General features: G+C 36.2%; 1 protein-coding gene across 1 annotated transcript in view; it reads left to right on the forward strand.

Annotated features, from left to right (window-relative positions):
* The first annotated feature begins 91 nt into the window (after positions 1–91).
* Positions 92–22,360, forward strand: part of LOC127877316 (protein cramped-like) — a 42,890-nt gene continuing 20,621 nt past the window's right edge. Inside the window, exons 1-15 of the mRNA XM_052423036.1 lie at positions 92–776; positions 936–1,076; positions 2,303–2,577; positions 3,013–3,137; positions 5,800–5,956; positions 6,286–6,357; positions 7,909–7,963; positions 8,357–8,392; positions 8,586–8,635; positions 8,996–9,192; positions 10,047–10,197; positions 10,546–11,408; positions 12,480–12,614; positions 14,046–14,213; positions 20,789–21,107. Of these exons, the coding sequence (XP_052278996.1) occupies positions 1,012–1,076; positions 2,303–2,577; positions 3,013–3,137; positions 5,800–5,956; positions 6,286–6,357; positions 7,909–7,963; positions 8,357–8,392; positions 8,586–8,635; positions 8,996–9,192; positions 10,047–10,197; positions 10,546–11,408; positions 12,480–12,614; positions 14,046–14,213; positions 20,789–21,107 (2,668 nt within the window). The 5' untranslated portion in view covers positions 92–776; positions 936–1,011. The remainder of the gene's footprint in view (positions 777–935; positions 1,077–2,302; positions 2,578–3,012; positions 3,138–5,799; positions 5,957–6,285; positions 6,358–7,908; positions 7,964–8,356; positions 8,393–8,585; positions 8,636–8,995; positions 9,193–10,046; positions 10,198–10,545; positions 11,409–12,479; positions 12,615–14,045; positions 14,214–20,788; positions 21,108–22,360) is intronic.

Below are 22,360 nucleotides of genomic sequence, written 5' to 3' on the forward strand. Positions count from 1 at the left end.
ATCACATGCACACTCGCGACCAATGCAAAACACCGAAATTCCGTATTTGGTTCCCGCCAGCCATTCATAACATACATGTACACAAAGCGATGTGACAGCTCTGTCAGTTCAGTCGATCTCCATAGTGTCGGTTTGCTACAAACGCAAATTAAGATTGCCATATTAAAAGACATTCGGTTAAACCACAATAATAAACATACGTATAGTCTTGTAATGAAGCAAGACTTGGTCATTCATCTATTCTTTAATGTATCTGCAACAAAACTTGCCGGTAGTCTTAAAACCTGGACACGAAAGTGCACAAAAGTGCATCTGTGATGACTTCTGTAAACATAACTTAATGCAAAGGATGTCATGGTTTAAATGAGAATATACTATCGGCCCATAGACGTGTGTGAAATAATATAATTCAATTACAACATATACAGTATAGATAACAAATTACAATAGTTATATCGATATTCACACTATATAACGTTGAGTCTGCTGTAGAGACCCATCAATAATTGATATTGTAAGAACTAGAATGTCGCGATTATTTACTGTAAAACAGTAACAGTTTTCAATACATAACAAATAAATTTAACAAATATGCATTTTTATACCATATAAGAACCAGAAAATGTGATGTATTTATCAATAAATTTATTTATTAATTGTGCAACGTTACTGGACAGTTTTGATCACATGACCTACTTTTCACTTGCTGAATAGACAAATCGTACCAACTATGAGTGCGTCTGTAGCTTGTTAGGCGTTCGATTCCAGCTGTTTGGGTAAGTTAGTTCAATAATTGTAGATAAAACTAATGTATAAGTACATGATTCTACCGTTAAAATGTCCGATTAGTATATCTGGTTATTGTTTAAAACAAACATAATATTGAATTACGACGATCATGGCGATACTGAATTGTGTTTGTGAATTTTTTTCAGCATGTTTAATATTTTCAATCTGCAAGTCATGGGCTGTGGTTTAATACCTGCAAATAATATATCGGATGCCTACTAAATGCCGCCTAGAAAGAGAAGACAAAGTACCCACTGTGATGATAACGGACGGGATATCGGAGAAGGGTAATAAGTTTTATCTTGAATAAATCATTAACCGCCATTTTGGTTTATTCGTGAATCTATTTCTTAGTTTTATTGTTGAACACTGAAATTAATATATCGATACAATCGTTTTAAAGTGGTCCATCAACATGTCTCTGATTCAACAAAGTGTATAACAGTAAAAATTAATGGTGATTTCTTTTGATTGCATGCCTGCAAAGACCTGAATAAGATCCATGAATAAGATCCATTGTTTAGTCCATTGGTTGGATGTTGTTTTTTAAATCTGATTTTTGTTTTGTTAAGACTTATCACTAAATCAGATTTATTCTTTTATCGTCTTGTTTTGTTGTTTTTGTCGTCTTAACTTTTTTCCATGTAACAATGATTATTATATTGTACAATACACTGATCCTAAAATATATTTGACAAATCTGATATTTTATATAACATAATTGACTTGACTACAGCTGAATGTCATGTTTTGGTAGAGTGATTTCTAAAATTCCTCTTTTGTTGTCAAAATAGTTTGTTTAACGCCTGCAAGACGTACTTCCAGAGCCTTTGATCACTTTTGCTGTGGGAGAGCTGCCATAGCAAAAATTATCAAAGGCTCAGGGAGTACGTTTTTATGGACAAGGACACATGGTTCAACTGATAAATCATAACAACCGACAATGATAACGCGTCTTGCAAAGTTGCAGGCGTCAAACAAATTATTTTGTCAATATGAAGTGTAGAGACATAAGATACTTTATTCCCAATGATCAAAGAATTCCTTAGTTATTTGCTTTTGAGCATAAATAGCCATGTGCAGTGGTGTGTCTACATACAATTTAAAACGTTTTTGGAGCAACTACTTCCACATTGAATTGATGTAATAGAAACTAGAAATATGTCCTCATCTTGAAGTGTAGAAGTGCAAGACCGAAATGTCTTGCATATTAATCCACGAGTTCATGAGTTATTTGCCCTTGAACTTAACAATTGGCATTGCATATATTAGTTAGTGGATAAAACTTCTTCTACTTTTCTCAACAAATAGAATTGAAACATCAAATGTGTCATAAGTAGAATGCTTAGATGCGCAATAAATAATTTTAAGTGCAGTGATTGTGTTATTCTTCTGGTATGTGCTCTTAAACTTTGTTAAAAGCATGGCTGCCATGACTGTTGCAAAGCAGTCCTTTATTGTCTTAATTCAATGATGTAACGAAATGGTCTTAAATTGTTCCTTTCTTTGCTAGAGATGGTATCCCAAGCTCAGTGGAAAAAGTGAAGAATCCCAGTGACATTCTGAAAGGTGTCGATAGTACAGCAGAGAAGAAAATCCCGACCGCTCACTTGACTCTTGAAGCTGAATTTAATCAAATAGGAAATTTAGAAACAGAGAGTGGACAGATCAAGTCCTTTTCTGCAGCGACTTCAGAATCATGTGGGAAACAGCCAACAAGATTCAGTACACGGATAGTAAAGCGACCACGACGTGATCTTAGCCCTCCGGAATCTCCTGTTAAGAAAGGTTGCCTTTTGATTTCACACGTTTTTTCTAGTTTATAACATATTTTAAAACTTTAAAAAAGCACTCATATGAAAGAATGTAATTTAGGTTCCTTGTGTTTAAGAAATATAGACTAACTAACAATATGTTTGATAATAAAATTTGAATCAATTTTAATGTGAAATACATGCAAGCTATTCTAATTCCGATGCTCTCCAAAATCCCAAGCTCACAATCCAAGCACAGGGAAGGCTTGCTGGGATTTTTAGTTTTCTGGGACAAATTGCTTATATAATTTATGGCCAAATAATGTTTGTGACTCTAAATTTTTGAAAATACAAGTTTTTATCAGTAATTTATTTATCTTAATTTTCAAATTATACATTTTCTGCTTAAAAAATTGTTTCTTAAAACATAGTTGAGGTATTCCAGTTTTGCTTCATATGGTTGTATCAGGTAAGAAGGCTGCCACATCCGGGGACTGTGTGAGTCACTCAGGGACCCCAGAGACGAAGGGCAAGCGCCAGTGGGAGCTCTGGAGTCAGGAGGACAAGGACAGCTTTTTTGAGGGCCTTTGTGAGGTAACAACACACACTGATGTGTCTGGGAAAACGTCGTTTAATGCTGTCCGTACAAGCTTATTAAAGACGACAATTTCCGATTCAATGTTGTTATCCCCCGCCAGAGGCGGAGGGATATTGTTTTGGCGTTGTCCGTCCGTCTTTCTGTCCGTCCGGCACTTTTGTGTCCAGAGCCATATCTTAAAAGTGCTTTGGCGGATTTCATTGAAACTTGGTATGAGTATATATATGGATAAGAGGATGATGCATGCCAAATGGCATTGTAAACCATCTGTTAATAACGGAGTTATGGCCCTTTGTATCTTGAAAAAATGCTTTTTTTGTGTCCGGAGCCATATCTTGGAAGTGCTTTGGTGGATTTCATTGAAAGTTGGTATGAGTATATGTATGGATAAGAGGATGATGCACGCCAAATGGCATTGTACGCCATCAGATAATGAGGGAGTTATGGCCCTTTGTATCTTGAAAAAATGCTTTTTTGAGTGTCAAATATAACACTTTTATGTCCAGAAGCATATTGGCGGGGGATATTAATTCAATGAATTTGCTTGTTTTTAGTTAAAAGAAGTCTCATCTGAGCAAAAGTCCAGTCCAGGCGGAAAATGTTGTCCCTTATAAGCCTGTGCAGAATGCATGGGCTAATCTGGGAGACACTTTTTGCCCATGCATTAAACTCTGTTTTCCCAGAGCAAGGATTATAAACAATAACTGAACAGGGTAACACCCACATAAACAGTTCTTATAAGATCGCTTTATTGCAATCCATTATTTCACAATGTCGTATGTCTAGGGATACCATTTTTAACTTGAACACTGATAACTCAGATACTTACAATAACTCAATCAAAACTCATAGTTCTAGCAAAATTGTGCATACTTTTGTAAGAAAAGAGGTTCTTTAGTCCCATATCCAATCTTCAAATGAAATGTGACTTAAAAACTGGGGGTGGTTTTACATGCCTCTTTTTGTTGTTATTGTTAGACAGGTGCACAGCTGTATATTGTGTATTGTTGATTGTCAGACTAAATTTGAACTTGAGTCTTGAGCTTTCTTATTAGGAATAAATTTGCGAAAATCAGGAATAATTATCATTTGATATCTAAGTGGTATTCTCGCATGTTTCTTCTGAAATCATTTAAGTGATGAATCTTTTATATATACAGTGGAACCCCTCTTAACCGGACATCTCCGGGACCAATAGGAAATTCCGGTTTAGAGAGGATTCCGGTTTAGAGGGGACATTGTCTATTTTACTTTCAGAAGCTCAATTACATAGCTGATGTGGAAAAAACACTTTCAGCAAAATTCAATAGTTTATTTACATATAACATTTATTGATACTGCATCACATAAGAACAACACATGTCACTTAATCTATTGATTCGAAAGCAATATCATTCACAACATAAAACAAACAGTGCAACCTGAAAAACAAACAATTTTACACATGTATGCATTATAGAGGTGAATTTAGTTCCTTTTTACACTAAAAAAAATCTTCCAACCACACAGCCACCCATTAGACGCTTTAAAGTCACCAATTCCTAGTTCCTTAGCAAAGCTCCGTGCCTTTTCCTGTATGATCGGACCAGAGATCGGAAATGACTTAGTCCTTACAATACTGAACCAGTCCCATACAAGTTCGTTGACGTTTCTAAATTTCATTTCATTGTTAACCCGACTTTTGTTTGGTGAAGAGTTGTTTTCCCAATAAGATATGTACGTAGACTTTTTTCGCACAATATCCCCGATCGTCGACTTACCTACCCTATATTTCTCTGACAAGAGTCTTGAGTGTAGGTTTAGGGAACATCTCTGATTCTTTTATCAATTTGATTTTGTCTTCTGGAGACAATTCCACGCGCTTTCGCTAAAAGGAGGTTCGGACATTTTTAGTCTTAGTTATCTTAATTACCAATTTGAAAATCTAAATGAATATCTAATTGCAACTGCTTCAAGAACTCTGCAAATCACCATTTGATATGACACTAAATTAGAATTTGTAATAAACTACACAAAATATAATAGCATTAATATTATTAAAATTGTACACGGCTTCCTACATCAACTACAAAACACACTTAAGAAATCTGTTTGTTATCAGTAATTATAATCAGTATTATCACCTCTATTGATCGATATATACAATACAGGACAAGTATCTTAAAATTGGTTTGCGATTTTTACAGTTTACAAATTTTCGACCATCTTTATTAATTTCACGCGTCTTTAATCAGCTATTCACAACTTTTCGACACTAGGTCTGAGGTGCGATAAACCGGCACTGAGCGGTTTAGAGGGGTACAATTACTTATGGAATGACCCAATTTTGATCCAAAGAATGACCGGTATTCGGAATTGAGGGGATTCCGGTCTTGAGGAGATATTTTACGCATGGTATTATAGGGGAAAAATGGGACCGGACAATTTGTCCGGTTTAGAGAGGATTCCGGTATAAAGAGGATCCGGTTTAGAGGGTTTCCACTGTATATATATATATATATATATATATATATATATATATATATATATATATATATATACACAATATATCAGGATTTCAAACATTAAATTATATACAGTTCAATGCTTATCAGAATTTTCAGATTTTCGTATCGTTAGACATAAAGAAATAAATGTTTTACTTTGTGAATATTGTAGTATGGAAAAGACTTTGAGAGCATCCACAACTTTATAGTTGCCAAGAGTAAAAAGAAGAGCTCGTCTGTGGGTCTGACAGTGAAAAACAAGGAACAAGTGAGGCACTTTTACTACCGCACGTGGCACAAGATATCCAAGCTTATTAAGCCAGTGCAAGGTAAACAGTGAAAATTGCTGTTCAGCAGCGTCATTATTGGGTGTTTATTCATTTAGAAAATGAATGAAGAAAGCTTTGAGAGAACTTTGCCTACATCTTAAGGAAATATTTGAAAATCAATATTTTTTAAGGTTGAAGTGGTCTTTTTTTTCCATGAGCTGACCCAAACAAAAACCAGTGTGTTAAATTTCAAGTTCAATGCTTAACTGTATATTTAAATAGGATTTACATTCATCCTTCTACCACATGATATTTATATGATATATTCACATATATTAGCCCTCTTGCTAGTGATTACTGGATTGCTGAATAGCCCTGTTCTGTTGCAGATCTGAAGAAAGATGTGCAGGAGCTGTATGGACTCATAAGTTATAGCGTCTTTCGAAAGAGACTGCGCTGTGGTAACTTAGCATGCAGCACATCTAGTTGTTATTTAATCAGTTGAAAAAAGTGACGTTTTATGAAGCTGACATTGGCATTCACTCAGTAGAATTAAATTTAAATCGTATTGTTTTAATTATTTTACCTCTGCTAACAAAGTTTTTTGAGGTATACTTGAATCATCCTGTTATTCCGTTTGCTGCACATGTGCTTTGTGTTGTGAATAAGTCTGTAAGTTTTCTGTAATCATCATGGAACTATACTCTAGATCTTTTGTTTATATTATTAAGAAGTGCAAGACGTAATTATACCCCCACTTAACGAAGTTTAGGGGGTATATAGGAGTGAGCTTGTCGGTCGGTCGGTCCGTGTCCGCTCTCTAATTCAAGTAGTTTTCATCCGATCTTCACCAAACGTGGTCAGAAGTTATATCTAGATGATGTCTAGGCCAAGTTCGAACGTGGGCCTTGCCGGGTCAAAAACTGGGTCACAGGGTCACTTTGTGCCTTTTAAACATTCAGCATGTTGTCCGCTCTCTAATTCAAGTAGTTTTCATCCGACCTTTACCAAACTTGGTCAAAAGTTGTATCTAGGTGATGTCTAGGTCAAGTTCGTCATGCCAGGTCAAAAACTAGGTCACTGGGTCACTTAGTATGTTTTACACATTCAGCATGGTGTCTGCTCTCTAATTCAAGTAGTTTTCATCCGATCTTCACCACACTTGGTCAGAAGTTGTATCTAGATGATGTGTAGGTCAAGTTCGAACATGGGCCATGCAGGGTCAAAAACCAGGTCACAGGTCACTTAGTGCGTTTTAAAACATTGATCATGGTGTCCCCTGGTTTTTGTGAAGACAACATGCAAAATATTCTGTGTCAATGCGGCATGTATTCGTCAAGTCTGTGACAAAGCTCTAGATCTCAGGTATGTTGCTGTCTCCTTTGAGTTGTGTGCCATTTGAACTTAAGCAAATTTGGAATATTTACATAATTGTTCATGTAAAACTTGTGTTGTGAACTAGAAGGAGGGCATAAAGTGATCAGACTGTCCGTCCGTCTGTCCGTCACACTTTGCATTTAGGTTTCGAAAAATGCTCATAACTTCTATGTCACTTCAGATAGCAATTTCATATTTAGCATGCATGTGTATATGGACATGGCCTTTCCATACGCACACAAATTTTGTCCCCTGTAACCTTGAACTTAGGGTCCGCGTTTAGGTGTCGAAATCTGCATTTAGGTTTCGAAAAAAGCTCATAACTTCTATCAAGCGATTATAGGTGGCATAAGTCATCCTATGGTGACAGCTCTTGTTTTGAGTTTAACATGAACTTTTTTAGAAATGTTGTTTATTTCATGTAGTAGAGCACAACATTATGATTGTGTAGGTTGAAATGTTCTTTGCAGAGTAATGAACTTGATTTGTTGTTCCTTAAATAATATTTTGTTTACATACAACAAACGATTACAAAACAGATTGTCAAGTATCTTCCATCAGTTTTATTTATATTTTTGTCTTTAAATTTTATCTCAATGCCTATCATACATTTAAAAAGTTACATTTGTTTTCAGGACTTAACCTCAATGATAAGAACTGGCAGAAGTTGAATGACTTGGTACACCATGGGTATGTGGAAGATTAATTCGCTAGTGCTTATAAAGAAAATATCTGTTTGATCAAAGTGTGGTGATAACTTGTGTCAATTTTTCAAAAATTCAGCTTTTTTGGTTAAAAAAAGAACAACCTTATATGGTACCCAATTCAAGTATAGTTTAAAAATGACAACACCATTTTAAGTTTGTGTTACTGGTATTTGTCTTTGAAGATGTAACATATTTCTGTACAACACATTTGCAAAAGTGAACAGAAATCTGGTTGAAACATTGAATGGGTCTTCTTATGTTCTGCTTTAATGTAAGATATAATTATTACATGAACTTAAGTATGAAGAGTTGGCATATTTTTACTTAAAATAATAATGGTTTATCTTAAATACAACTTATTAATATATGCTTTCAGAGCTGCCACAATTAAGTTAAAAGGGAAAAGAATAAGGTAATTAGAATACGAGTTTTCATATTTCTGTTTATTTTATAAATATTTTTTTATCATTTTACTGATAATTTAGATATTGGCTAATAATTCTTTTATGCATAATGTTTATCGATGCCTTTAACTGTTTAACTGTTATGAGATAGCTTGAACATTTTTTTGAATTAGTAAAACATGGTTTTCATGTTTATTTCAGGTTGAAAACCCCAGTGTGCAATGCATTGAAAAAATTGAACCTTTTTGAAGGTAATTATTAACTTTATTTTGTCATGGTCCAATTGTTTGTTATGCTTCGTCCATCTGTTTTTCCATCACATGTTCTTTTTATGGCCATTTCGGAGGAGCTACAGGCATAACTATGGGAAAACATCATAAAACATACTTTCAAAATTGTTGGCTTTTATGCTTCACCTTAAGGTTGAGGAAGATTTTTAAATAAAGTTCACATTTCTTGACTTGCTTGTCAATACAATTTCTCATCAACTAGAGACTGGAACTGTTCAAAACTTTATATCAGCTGGTTGGCATAAAAACAGTTATGCTTTTTGCTGCTGTGATTTTGTCTCAAGTATGGGATTTTTAGAAAATCTTCATCTGTGGTTTTAGAACCTAAAAGAGAACCAGGACCAAAGCTGCCAGACAAGATCACTGTGGAGTTTCGACCCAGGACCAACTATGCCTGGCACCGTGTTCAAGACCTGGCACACAACCCGCGGGTACGGGTCACAGTGAACCCAGACAGGCACCTTGTCTCCATCATTAAGTACCTGGACCAGAAATGGACTTCACAGCGACTCAAACATGTATCCTTAGCATTGCTTTAAATTACACATTTAAAAAGTATTGCAATTTAGTTAACAATACTTTAGGCTACAAGACTTAGTTATTGTTGTATCTAGATGGTCAGAGGGTCGTTGTGCTTGACTAAAAAATCTAATTTCATGTCATTTGATATTCTAGCTGATTTATTTGAATCTTTATTATGTTCAATATTATGAAGATGAGACACGTGTTCTTTGATGGAGAATGAATTATGTGATCTGTTGAGTGGACAATCATACACACTTGAGACGTAATTAATAGTAACTGTCAAATTAATGTTAATTTAGGAGTCAAAATCTTGCTATTTAATAGAAACTACCCTAGTATATTAAAGTTGTTAAAACATTAAGTACATTTTTGAAGTAATGCAAGAAAAGACAAGTCTTAAACTATTTCCCATTATGGTTCATACTTATTAATATAAAACCATTTATTTTTGTCATCATCAAATTTCTAAGTTCTTAAAAAAATGAATACTTTATCAACATGTAATTTCGCTGATTTTGAAAAATTGGCTTTGAAAAGGGCATGAACAAAAAATGGGCCTGACTGATAAGCCCAGAATAAAACACTACTTTGTGCTGGTTGCAATTTGTTTTTTACCAGTGGAAGTTAGGAAATATTAATTAGTTTAAATGAGTGGGACTGGCATACTTGGAAGGTATTTCAAAACTTGGGTTTCTGTTCTAATGAAGCTACCTAAATAGTTTTAATTGCTTACATTCTACTGTAGCCATTGTGCATGAGAACCAATTCACTTCATTTTGAGCTGGGTTTTATGTTTTCAATTTTTGTTGACTTATTTCTGAGTTGATGATCCTTAACTGTGCACCAGAAGGAGCGACTGGGTGCCACAGAAGTCAGCTGTGAAGAGTTCCGAGTGTTCCCATGGAAACAGGCTACGCTGCGTTCGCTGAGCCTGGAACCAGTGGATGAACCAGTGTTACAGTTCTCCCTTGATAAACATTGCAAAGAATTCTTGAGCAGTAAGTTATTTTTTATAAAGATAATCATGATAAGAAGATTAGGGAAATATTGAAAAAGGAATATTTTCTCAAATTAAAAAAAGTTTATATTAGGGTCATCCAAATTATAATTGGTGTGATATCTCCTCCTTTCAACGGATTTCCTCTTTTTAATGTTAAACTAATTTTACAAATACTTCAATATGAAGAGTTTAATTGAGCCCTACAAGGAGGGTAGGGCATTTTCCTCCCTTGATGTGATTCTTAAAGCACATCCCTGATTATTTTGCCTTCATCTGGCCTTATTAAGAGCTCAATCGTAAACAGATGTAAAAGCCAAAGGGCTTCTCAGTTGTCTTTTTATTTCAGGTCCTCATGCAAGCAAAAAGAGGAAAGACCGAGATGGTTTGTCTGTTCAGCAGTCATTGGCAGTAGTTTCTGAAGTGTATGACGATGTGACTAAGTCTGTGATATCAGAAAATCTATGTCAATGTCCCGATGGTTGTGCTACCTGTGAATGTCAGGAACTGATGGAACCTAGGTCCTTAATTGACAGTGTCAGGTCATTACCAAAACAGTCAAATTTGTGTCCCTGTATGTGCAATAAGAGTGAAACCCATGGCCGAAGGAGCGCAGATCCCGATGATTGGCAAGAGCGGAATACGAATGTGTCTGCTGGAGCCGGATCTGAAGGAAGTGAGTGTGATTATAGACCGGAAGGCCCCAGTGAGATCACAGACTACCCTAGTGAGCGAACAATTCAGTCCAGCCAGTGTGTGGAGGCCAAGAGATTCTCCACAGAGGTCAGTGTCATGGCAGACGGAGAGGACGCCATGTTTCCAGACACCGTTGATACCGAGCACTTTAACGCAGAGTTCAACAGTCCAAACTCTGAAACCTCCGCAAACGCGTCCTTCGAAGACCTGGACAATGAAATAGAGCCCGAATGTGCACGATCTCTGAGTGAGCAGATGGCTTCTAGTCAAACCAATGCAAAGAACATTTTCTCCCAGATGCTGGAGACTGGGTGGGGGTTGGGAGGCAGTTCTAGCGTGACTGTGGCTGAGCTGTACCTGATGTTTGGGGGTGAGGGGGAGGTGAAGTGTGAGTATGACTGGGTGCGGGGCGAGCAGCCTGCACACCTAATACAGGAGGAGCTGCTCATCACCCTCAACAACATGCTGCGCCGTCTCTCACACCTTGCTACCATGGAGATAACAGACTTCTCCAAGGTATGCTTATAAAAGATATGAATTGAGAGAAAGTGATCATTCAATACTTTATTATATAGTTGTGCATGCAACATGGTGATATTTAACACTTAATCAAGAACTAAGTGAGGAAGTAGGGTATTATTTATAGAAATAATATGAGTTACAATTGAATTATGTTCAATGAAATGTATCAATATACGATCAACTACAGAATCTTCTGATATCTTTAATGGTGTCCTATATCATTACCATAATCATACAGGAAAGGATTGTTTTCTGTGTGTCTCATTTGCATCTGTATACAGGTATTCCATGCAAGCAAAGCAGTCAAGGTAATTAGTTTTAGTGCCTAAGAAGCTCCAATTCTTGCATGGTAACTGAATAAACAAAATGTTACAATCCCTGCTTCATGGAACTGAGCAAGCATGTTCGAAATTCACTTGTGCAGAGCTTGCACTTGCAATCTTGCACTAATTGCAATCCTGGCATTGTATTCAATATAATGCAGTCATTCATTTTTATGCCCCCCTTCGAAGAAGAGGGGGCATATTGTTTTGCACATGTCGGTCGGTCCGTCTGTCACTCTGTCCGTCTGTCGGTCAGTCCACCAAATGGTTTCCGGATAATAACTCAATAACGCTTAGGCCTGGGATCATGAAACGTCATAGGAACATTTATCATGACTGGCAGATGACCCCAATTGATTTTCAGGTCACTAGGTCAAAGGTTAAGGTCACAGTGACTCGAAACAGTAAAATGGTTTCCGGACTCAAGAAAGCTTAGGGTTAGGATCAGGAAAGTTCATGGGGACATTAGAAACTTCATGAGTCACGCAAGCAATTCTTCTTTAAATTGCCAGTCATACTCTTAACATATTCACACAATGGCTGCCACTACAAATGACAGCCCATTTGGGGGCCATGCGTGTTTTACAAACAGCCCTTGCCTACCAATGACATCATTGACATGTTTACCTATATGGTCATTTACAACTCTCTTCTGCTTTATTATGTTGACAACCAAAACAAAGCACCACAATTTGCCAGAAGCCTTGTTGGACCACTGTTCTGATTCTCTTCTCAATTTCAGACAACGGGTGTGAACATGACATGCCAGCTGTGTGGTCACACCCCCAGTAGCAGTGTCAAGGCCAGCAAGCCTGCGAGTGCTAAGAGGTCGCGGAGGGACATCTCCACACAGACCCTTCCTGTACAGAATACCAGTGTACGTGATCATGGGGAGACTCAAGTAGTTTTCAAAATTACCAACTTGCGAGTAGCCCAGGGAAAATAAAAAATCATTTTGGAAAGGGCACAATTACAACAATATCATTTGAACTCTTCCTTCATGGTGGATTTGGGCAAGTTTACATTTTAAAGCCTGTACTTAAATGGGAAAATGCTTCCAAAACATTTTTGTGGAAACTGGCCTTTTGTACAATGTCATATAACAAATATGATTTAGCATTATTCTTAAAGCCTCTATAACGCTCAAAATCAACGAAAATGTCGTATAATATTTCATAAAATAAAGTTAAACAATTAAAAATCAGTGTTCCTTATGACAATTGCCGAAATTTTTAACGCCAGATGTGGTCTGGTAAAATAGATGTTTGTAGATACAAAATGCTCGTTTTAATTATTGTTTTGCATATTTAATTCCATTTTAATATCCCGCAACGATATCTATTTATATGACACATGGTAACAGTTAAGTGTTCTTGTGTCATATGAATAGATATACATGTATTTGCGGGAAATTAAAATGGAATTAATTGTGTAGCAAATAAATAAGAACGAGCATTTTGTATCTACAAAAATCTATGTAATCTTAAATCATATGATATCTAGCGTTGAAATTGTGGCTATAGCTATAAGGAACACTGATTGTTTAGGTGTAAACTTTATTTTACGAAATGCTTATCGAAATTTTGGTTAATTTTGAGCGTTATAGAGGCTTTAACATTTATGCTACTTATAACATTTCATTATTATAGGACATCAGATTGAAAAACATCAAATGATTTTGGCACTCTTGCACACTTTCATTTACAAGCCATGGGGTTTGGGTCAAGTAAAACAATATTGTGATTAGCCTGTGTTTTCATTAATGTGGTTTATTGTATTAAACAATGAAACCCAGTTTATGTTAGCAGAAATGTGGACCTTTCAAGGGAGAGCATTCAGAGTATCGTTGTATGTGGATTCTTTTAGTTAAAGAGTTTCTTTCCTGAGTAAGAGTCAGTGCCCATTCTACAAAAAGAAGGTTCTAAGAATGCACTTCCTTTCTGGCATAAGATTCCAAGGTTTTGACTTACAGAGAAAAATTAAATTAAAAATCTTCTCTAATCCGCAGAGTTATTTCATGTTGATAATTGAGTTAAAATCGCTTTCATTTATTTTTTTTATGGGTTTTACCAAGTGATTACTGATCCTGAGAATTGTTCACAATGGTTGAGAGTATACCACAACATCAATTCATATCTTAATATTCATATTATTTGGCTAATAGGAAAATTTATCTCAATTAAAGAATGAGTGTATTTCATACTGTGATATTTCATCAGCGTGATGTTCATATGCTATCTACATTAACAAGATCAACATAAGATGTTTTGTCTACCAATGTTAACCTCTCCTGGGTCCCCATTCACAGGTCTCCCTGGCGGTGAGCACGCTACCCATGAGCAGTATACCAGTGACTAGCGAGAATGGTTTCTTCCGCATACCGGTGATGCCTACAGCGTGTAAAACTATGGTCACCACGAGTAGTGCGCTGTCAGCCAGAGAGATGATCCAGCGATATAACCCAGCTAACCTGAATGTAAGTTGTGGTGGGATATTCTGGTCCTAGTCTGCAAGTAACACCAGTTGGTCAAGTAAAATATGCATAATGTTTGTATACAGGGCCCTCGATTTTTACTTTTTACTGCCGAATATCGGCGGCTTCCCCTTAGAAAAAAGTTTACTTTTTTCCCCTATTTTGTGGAAAAAATTTCCCCTAGAAAAAGCAATGAAAAAACAACGCAAAACCTGTAACACTGAACAGATATTGTTAGTGTTTTCTAGCCTAATCGATATGGCTGTAGACGGGAAATATTACGTTTCGCGCACCTGCATGATTTATACATCTACACAGTTTCCGGATAACACAATGTAACACAATGCTAAGTCATATAAAACAAGCTTTTGGAAAAAAAACTATTTCTTCCTGCAAATAATATATTTTCTTTTTAAACAAACTGCATATGATAGTATTAATAAAACACAAACAGACAGTCGCACACAGGCATCAGCGACAGTACATACGTACGACCTAGCTGTGAGTTGGATTATTGCAACTATGGCCGCGTCATGAAATGACAAGTCGATGGAAATTGAAGATGAACAAGAGTCTGTGCAAAATCATGAAACAGACTTATTTTATTCACACTACTCGATACAGTCATGTTCTTATTAAACAGTTAATATTTAAAAAAACAACATATTCACCGACTAGTTAAAGGGGCCTTTTCACAGATTTTGGCATGTTTTGAAGTTTGTCATTAAATGCTTTATATTGATAAAATTTATTAACATTGGATATAAAAATCTCCAGTTAAAAATCAAGAATAAAATTTCAAACAGAAAAAAAAAAGGTAACCCTCAGCTGGGCTCGAACCACTGATCCCTGGAGTCCTGGAGTAAAAAGTCTCCTACTTAGACTACTCGGCCATCCTTCCGGAAACAATGACAGGTGTATTTAGCTCCACTGGCCAGAGGCCAGCGGGGCTTATGTCATGGTCCTGTGTTCATTGTGCGGGCGTGCATCCGTCCGTGTGTGCGTTAACTTTTTTAGCTCCACTGGCCAGAGGCCTGCAGGGCTTATGTCATGGTCCTGTGTCCGTCGTGCGTGCGTGCGTTAACTTTTCCTTAAAACATCTTCTCCTAAACTACTGGTCCAATTCTGATGAAATTTCACAGGAATGTTCCTGGGGTGAACATCTTTCACATTTGTTCAAATTATGCCCCTGGGGTCAAATTTGACTCTGCCCCGGGGGTCACAAAAATGAAAATTTGCTTATATAAGGCCTATTTTGTGAAAACTTTCAAAATCTTCTCGTCCATAATCATTGGGCCTAGGGCTATTAAATTTGGTATGTAGAGACATCTTATAGTCCTCTACCAAATTTCTTCAAATAATGCCCCTGGGGTCAAATTTAACCCTGCCCCGGGGGTCACAGAATTGAACATATGCTTATATAAGGCCTATTTTGTGAAAACTTTCAAAATCTTCTCGTCCGTAACCATTGGGCCTAGGGCTATCAAATTTTGTATGTAGAGACATCTAATAGTCCTCTACCAAATTTCTTCAAATTATGCTCCCGGGGTCAAATTTGACCCTGCCCCGGGGGTTACAAAATTGAACATATGCTTATATAAGGCCTTTTTTTGTGAAAACTTTCAAACTCTCGTCCCTAACCATTGGGCTTAGGTCTTTCAAATTTGGTATGTAGAGACATCTAATAGTCCTCTACCAAATTTCTTCAAATTATGCCCCTGGGGTCAAATTTGACCCTGCCCGGGGGTCACAAAATTGAACATATGCTTATATAAGGTCTATTTTGTGAAAACTTTCAAAATCTTCTCGTCCATAACCATTGGGCCTAGGGCTAGCAAATTTGGTATGTAGAGACATCTAATAGTCCTCTATCAAATTTCTTCAAATTATGTGCCTGGGGTCAAATTTGACCCTGCCCCTGGGGTCACAAAATTGAACATATGCTAATATAAGGCCTATTTTGTGAAAACTTTCAAAATCTTCTTGTCCATAACCATTGGGCCTAGGTCTTTCAAATTTGTTATGTAGAGACATCTAATAGTCCTCTACCAAATTTATTCAAATTATGCCCCTGGGGTCAAATTTGACCCTGCCCCAGGGGTCACAAAATTGAACATATGCTTATAAAAGGCCTATTTTGTGAAAACTTTAAAAATCTTCTCTTCCATAACCATTGGGCCTAGGGCTATCAAATTTGGTATGTAGAGACATCTAATAGTCCTCTACCAAATTTCTTCAAATTATGCACCTGGGGTCAAATTTGACCCTTCCCCGGGGGTCACAAAATTGAACATATGCTTATATAAGGCCTATTTTGTGAAAACTTTCAAAATCTACTCGTCCATAACCATTGGGCCTAGGGCTAGCAAATTTGGTATGTAGTGACATCTTATAGTCCTCTACCATGTTTTTTCAAATTATGCCCCTGGGGTCAAGTTTGATCCTGCCCCGAGGGTCACAAAATTGAACATATGCTTTTATAAGGCCTATTTTGTGAAAACTTTTAAAATATTCCTGTCCATAACTGTATGGCATAGAGCTACCAAATTTCTTCAAGTTATGCCCCTGGGGTCAAATTTGACCCTGCCCCAGGGGTCACAAAATTGAACAAATGCTTATATAAAGCCTATTTTGTGCAAACTTTAAAAATCTTCTTGTCTATAACCATTGGGCCTAGGTCTATCAAATTTGTTATGTAGAGACATCTAATAGTCCTCTACCAAATTTATTCAAATTATGCCCCTGGGGTCAAATTTGACCCTGCCCCGGGGGTCACAAAAATGAACATGTGCTTAATATATCCGCGGCCCGCGAAATCCCTCCACATTTTACACTGGTAGATTCTGCCTAAGCATTTTTAAAACGAGCGATATAATTGGCTGTCCTTTCCCAATCTTCCAATTAAAATCGGTTTCATAAAATGTGTTTGGTATTTCGTATGCAAATAGCGCTGTTGTGAAGCGAAAATTAAGATTATTGAAATGACAAATATCAATCGAATTAACGACTGACATCATATAGTTTGATAGGAATAATGAAATGTGTTTGTCAATGAAAAAGACTACATTTAAGATACAAGAAACACATATTTTGTTTAGAAATGTGCACAGTGAATTTGTGTCACGGAAACCAGTGTTTCTGTTTGCAAATTTGGAGTTCAGTCCACTCACGAAGTAAAACAATTTAGAAGAGGATCTTTCGAACATGGAAATAGACAAACATTGATTTATATGATAGTGGATATGTATATAATCAGATTCATATGCATATTCTGCTTTATTATGTTTGTCACGCTGTTCAGTTAATTGAAATAGCATTGAACTAAAGATGTCAAATGCAAGATATTGAAAGGTAAACAAATTATATATATTAATTTAACTCAGTTTAATACATCATTAGTGTTTATATTTAGTCCATTAACCTTGTTTGTATATAACATTTTATAAAAAAAATTGTATTGATTTGTTTGTTTTCACCAAATGGTTAGTATTATTCTTTTATGTTAATATTCTCAAAATTCTTGTTTTATTATAGGCCCTATTTATAAAAAAAAAAATTGAATGACATCATTTTATGATTTATAAACAGATTGCCAAAAATATTTGTTCAAGATAAACTTAACAACAAATTGTTACATTGAAATTAAGTGATTTTAATATTCAGTAGCAAAAAAGTAAGGAGAATCCAACTTAAAAAAGATGTATCTATTAAAAGTATATTCTACCAATGCCGTGAACAATCCCCTTGTTTATAACATGACTGCCGCTAAGTCTGTTACTAGCAACCTATCAGAGAATTGGTCAGATACATTATTTCAATATATGGCAATCCTAGAATTTTTCAAAAACAAACATGACAGGTAACCAATGTCAGGTGAAAAAAGTAAAGGAAAGTTAGGTCAAGCTAATTGTTTGTCATGATATCTCTTCAAACCTCACGCCATATGCAAGTAGTGTTGCCATGATCGCAACATCTTGATGAATTATAATTCAATTTTTTGTCTCATAAACATTTACTTTGTTTAACAAACAACCTCTACAAAGTTATCATTCCTACTGCTTTTCGGCACCTCATGAACCTGAAAAACTCGTAACTTTATGTTTCCTCAGGCAAATATCTTCTTTGTACAATAAACAATTTCTTCACCACGTTAAAAATCCTGCTACACTCACTAATGCTTCAAGAATGAAGTAAAGTTCAGGTGATCTACGTCATTAGGTATTTTGCATATGTCATGAACTATATAAGTAACAGAAACTTTGAAACCTACAAACACTTTTTGGAATTTTGGAAAAAGATTCATGATTGAATGAAGGAACTATTCATTAATCTTGTAGAACATGCATAGATTTGATCTTCAGCATCTAAAAATATGTGAAATAGAAAGAACGACAATATCTTTTGGAGAGATAAATGTACCTATGTTATAAGCAAAGGACCTGTGCGACAATTCCCGGACTTTTTAGTCTGTTTAGTTAACACCGTAGTAACGTTTTCCATATATAAAAAATGCTCACCCTTCCAACTTTAAGCGCCCAGTGGGACGAGGGATAGAAAGAGAAAGTCACATGTTTGAGTACATTTCAACCCATGCGCATTGCACGCTTTTTTCGCATAAAAAAACAGTGGAGCGATACAGGGCCACCATGGCCCTCTTGTTTATACTTCATATAACTAATCCTCGTAGTTTTACAAAATATAACGACGACAACAGAACTCTCCAAATTATTAATTCGTTTCGGATTGCAGCGCTTTATAATTTTTGGGTTTTTTTATCGTCAAAAGATGCATATTATGGCTATTTTAGAGCATGGTAAATGTTCAGTAATGCTGTTTCCACACAAATATCATTACTTAGATGAAAATTTGCGAATCTGAAAAAACTTTTTTCAATTTTGTCAATTTACCCAAACGTGAAAGGACCGTTTAAGAGATGAGAGAAGAAAATGTGTCTTTTCAATAATTATTTGAGCACATATAATGGTAACTTGCAATAAATAAATGACCATGTATGTGTGTAAAATAGGAGAGAAATACTGCTGGAACAACAGAAGTTTCACATCTTTATTATATTGACATTCACTTTATAATACATCATTACAGTATAGTCTTAATATGAGTGTCAAATATACTAAAAAACGCAATGAGTATAGTGCAAACATGTACACAAAATGAAGTAATGAGAGACTAAGTAAAAAATAATCCCCCATAAAAGGTAATCGGCACGAAAATTCCCCCTCATGATGGATGTGGGTGGCTTCCCCTTGGGGCAAGAGAGGGCTCTGGTATACATAATAAAAGACATCTGCATAACCCGTTTTTAGCTGGACTTTACCAAATGATCCAAACTATACTAATCACCAAAAGGTTGGTGTCAGAACAATCTTATTTGACAAGCAACATCTCCATATTACAGTTTCATGTACATGTTGTCACTTGAAACTTCACATGTGTGTATGGGGTCATTGTGTAAGTTCACTGATCAAGTTCTATAACTCTGAACTGCTATTTAGTAGAATTATGCCCCTTTTGTACTAAGACAATTTATTTTGGTAATATCCATATTACTTTTTCATCTACTGGTATTCACTTGAAACTAAACATTGTGTGAGGTCAATGACCCAGTTCCATGACTTTGGTCTACAATGTTGCAGATTAATTCTAAGAAAAGTTTGGTTATTTTTTGGTTACAACTAATCCAAATCTCTTTATCTGCTAGAGATTTTCAAAGATATTGAAATATAACGTTACATGTGTGTTCACTGTCTTGATGAACATTCACTGGATAATACCTATAAATGGGACCAGCTCTTTAGCAGTATTATGACCCAATTTGTGCTTATAAAGTCCAGTTTAGATTTGTTTACAAATTAAAGATGTAACTTTCCAGAGGTATGTCTCAGATACCACGCAAGACTCCACCATGAAAATCATGAGTGTATTGACATTAATGAGGAGAATCGCCATGCTTAAAAACCATAACCCTCCACTTAAATAAGAGTTATTGCTATTTGCTGTTTTTGTATGATGGAACCTTTCAGGGCTGTATTTTAGACACGATACAACATTTCTACATGAAACAGTCAAACTTCGTGGGTGTTTAGAAATCAATGGGAAGAAGTGTCATGCACAAGAACCATAACCCTACACTTTCTTAACTAAGAGTTATTGCACTGTGTTGTTTTTATATGATCTAACTTTTCAAGGCTATATCTCAGATACACTACAAGATTTCAACATGGAACTTCATGGGTGTATACAGTAGATATCAATGAGGAGAATTGCAATGCCAAAAAAATTATTTCTTGTGATTATACCATATTTCGAGGTATTTGCACCAATCCATAAACAACATCCATTTATTTGGCTGGGATATCAATTAAATGAATTTGCTTGTTTACTAAAGGTATCCAGTTTAAGAACATTTTTTTAAGTTAAAAAAAAATTTAACAATGTGTCATCATGATTGTATGCGGTATTGTACCAGGCAATAGTTTGGGTGCTTTCAGTTGAACAGATCTTCAATGTTTTGATGCTTTGACAGTAAATAAGAGTGATAATCCAACTCTGCCTTGCAGGTTCAGAAACCTTTCATGCGCAGAAAGCTGAAGCCATTGCGAGGCCGGTCTGGTTCTACGCAGACGTCACTCATCCAGCGCACCATCCTGCCCAAGAATTCCGAGTACATTGCCATCATACCCATGGTGCCTGGCACCCAGATCCCCAACCCACCACCCTCCACCCTCCTCACTTCGGTCTCCACGGTGACAGGGCAGGTCAACGAGACCATTATAGGTCACCCTGTGTCTGGCATTCCCACTCAGCCTCTCACGTTCATCACGAATCCACCGACAGTCACCACAATGGCAGCCACATCTTTCAGTCCAAAAATAGCAGGTTGGTAAATGATTTCATGTTCGCAGACAGTTCCTCATAGGGATATTATGAGGGATGACAATGCATCAGAATATTCAGAAAATCATTTAGTATTTTGTTTCTTAATAATTATTCAAATATCGGTATACAATATGTAATCAACCTAGTTACTCTTATTTATTGGGTGGGTGAATTCCCTTTTATTCACTTGGACCTAGACGTGTCATGATCATGCCCAATTAATATGCGATTAACAGATATATAACCGTTGATGCTTTCACACCCCAGTTACATTGACAGATCTGTAAAACAAACAATATGTCACAATCTATTATGCCAAATAGTAACAAAACAGATTTTCGAACAAGTTTGTGGGCAAGATTATCTTTCTGAAAGTCCAAATACAGGTGAATATTGTCAAAATCATAATAAACATTTGAAACAGACATATAAATGGCTGTTAAAAGTGTAGTTTTTATGCCCCCCTTCGAAGAAGAGGGGGTATATTGTTTTGCACATGTCCGTCGGTCCGTCCACCAGATGGTTAACGGATGATAACTCAAGAACGCTTAAGCTTAGGATCATGAAACTTCATAGGTACATTCATCATGACTGGCACATGACCCCTATTGATTTTCAGGTCACTAGATCAAAGGTCAAGGTCACAGTGACTCGAAACAGTAAAATGGTTTCAGGATGATAACTCAATAATGCTTACGCCTAGGATCATGAAACTTCATAGGTACATTGATCATGACTGGCAGATGACCCCTATTGATTTTCAGGTCACTAGGTCAAAGGTCAAGGTCACAGTGACTCGAAATAGTAAAATGGTTTCCGGATGATAACTCAAGAATGCTTACGTCAAGGATCATGAACTTCATAGGAACATTGATCATTACTGGCAGATGACCCCTATTGATTTTCATGTCATTAGGTCAAAGGTCAAGATCACAGTGACTGGAAACAGTAAAACGGTTTCCGGATGATAACTCAAGAATGCTTATGCCTAGGATCATGAAACTTCATAGGTACATTGATAATGACTGGCAGATGACCCCTATTGATTTTCAGGTCACTAGGTCAAAGGTCAAGGTCACAGTGACTCGAAATAGTTAAATGGTTTCCGGATGATAACTCATGAATGCTTACACCTAGGATCATGAAACTTCATAGGTACATTGATAATGACCGGCAGATGACCCCTATTGATTTTCAGGTCACTAGATCAAAGGTCAAGGTCACAGTGACAAAAAACGTATTCACACAATGGC

Source organism: Dreissena polymorpha, chromosome 4, assembly GCF_020536995.1.
Source record: "Dreissena polymorpha isolate Duluth1 chromosome 4, UMN_Dpol_1.0, whole genome shotgun sequence".
NCBI lineage: Eukaryota > Metazoa > Mollusca > Bivalvia > Myida > Dreissenidae > Dreissena > Dreissena polymorpha.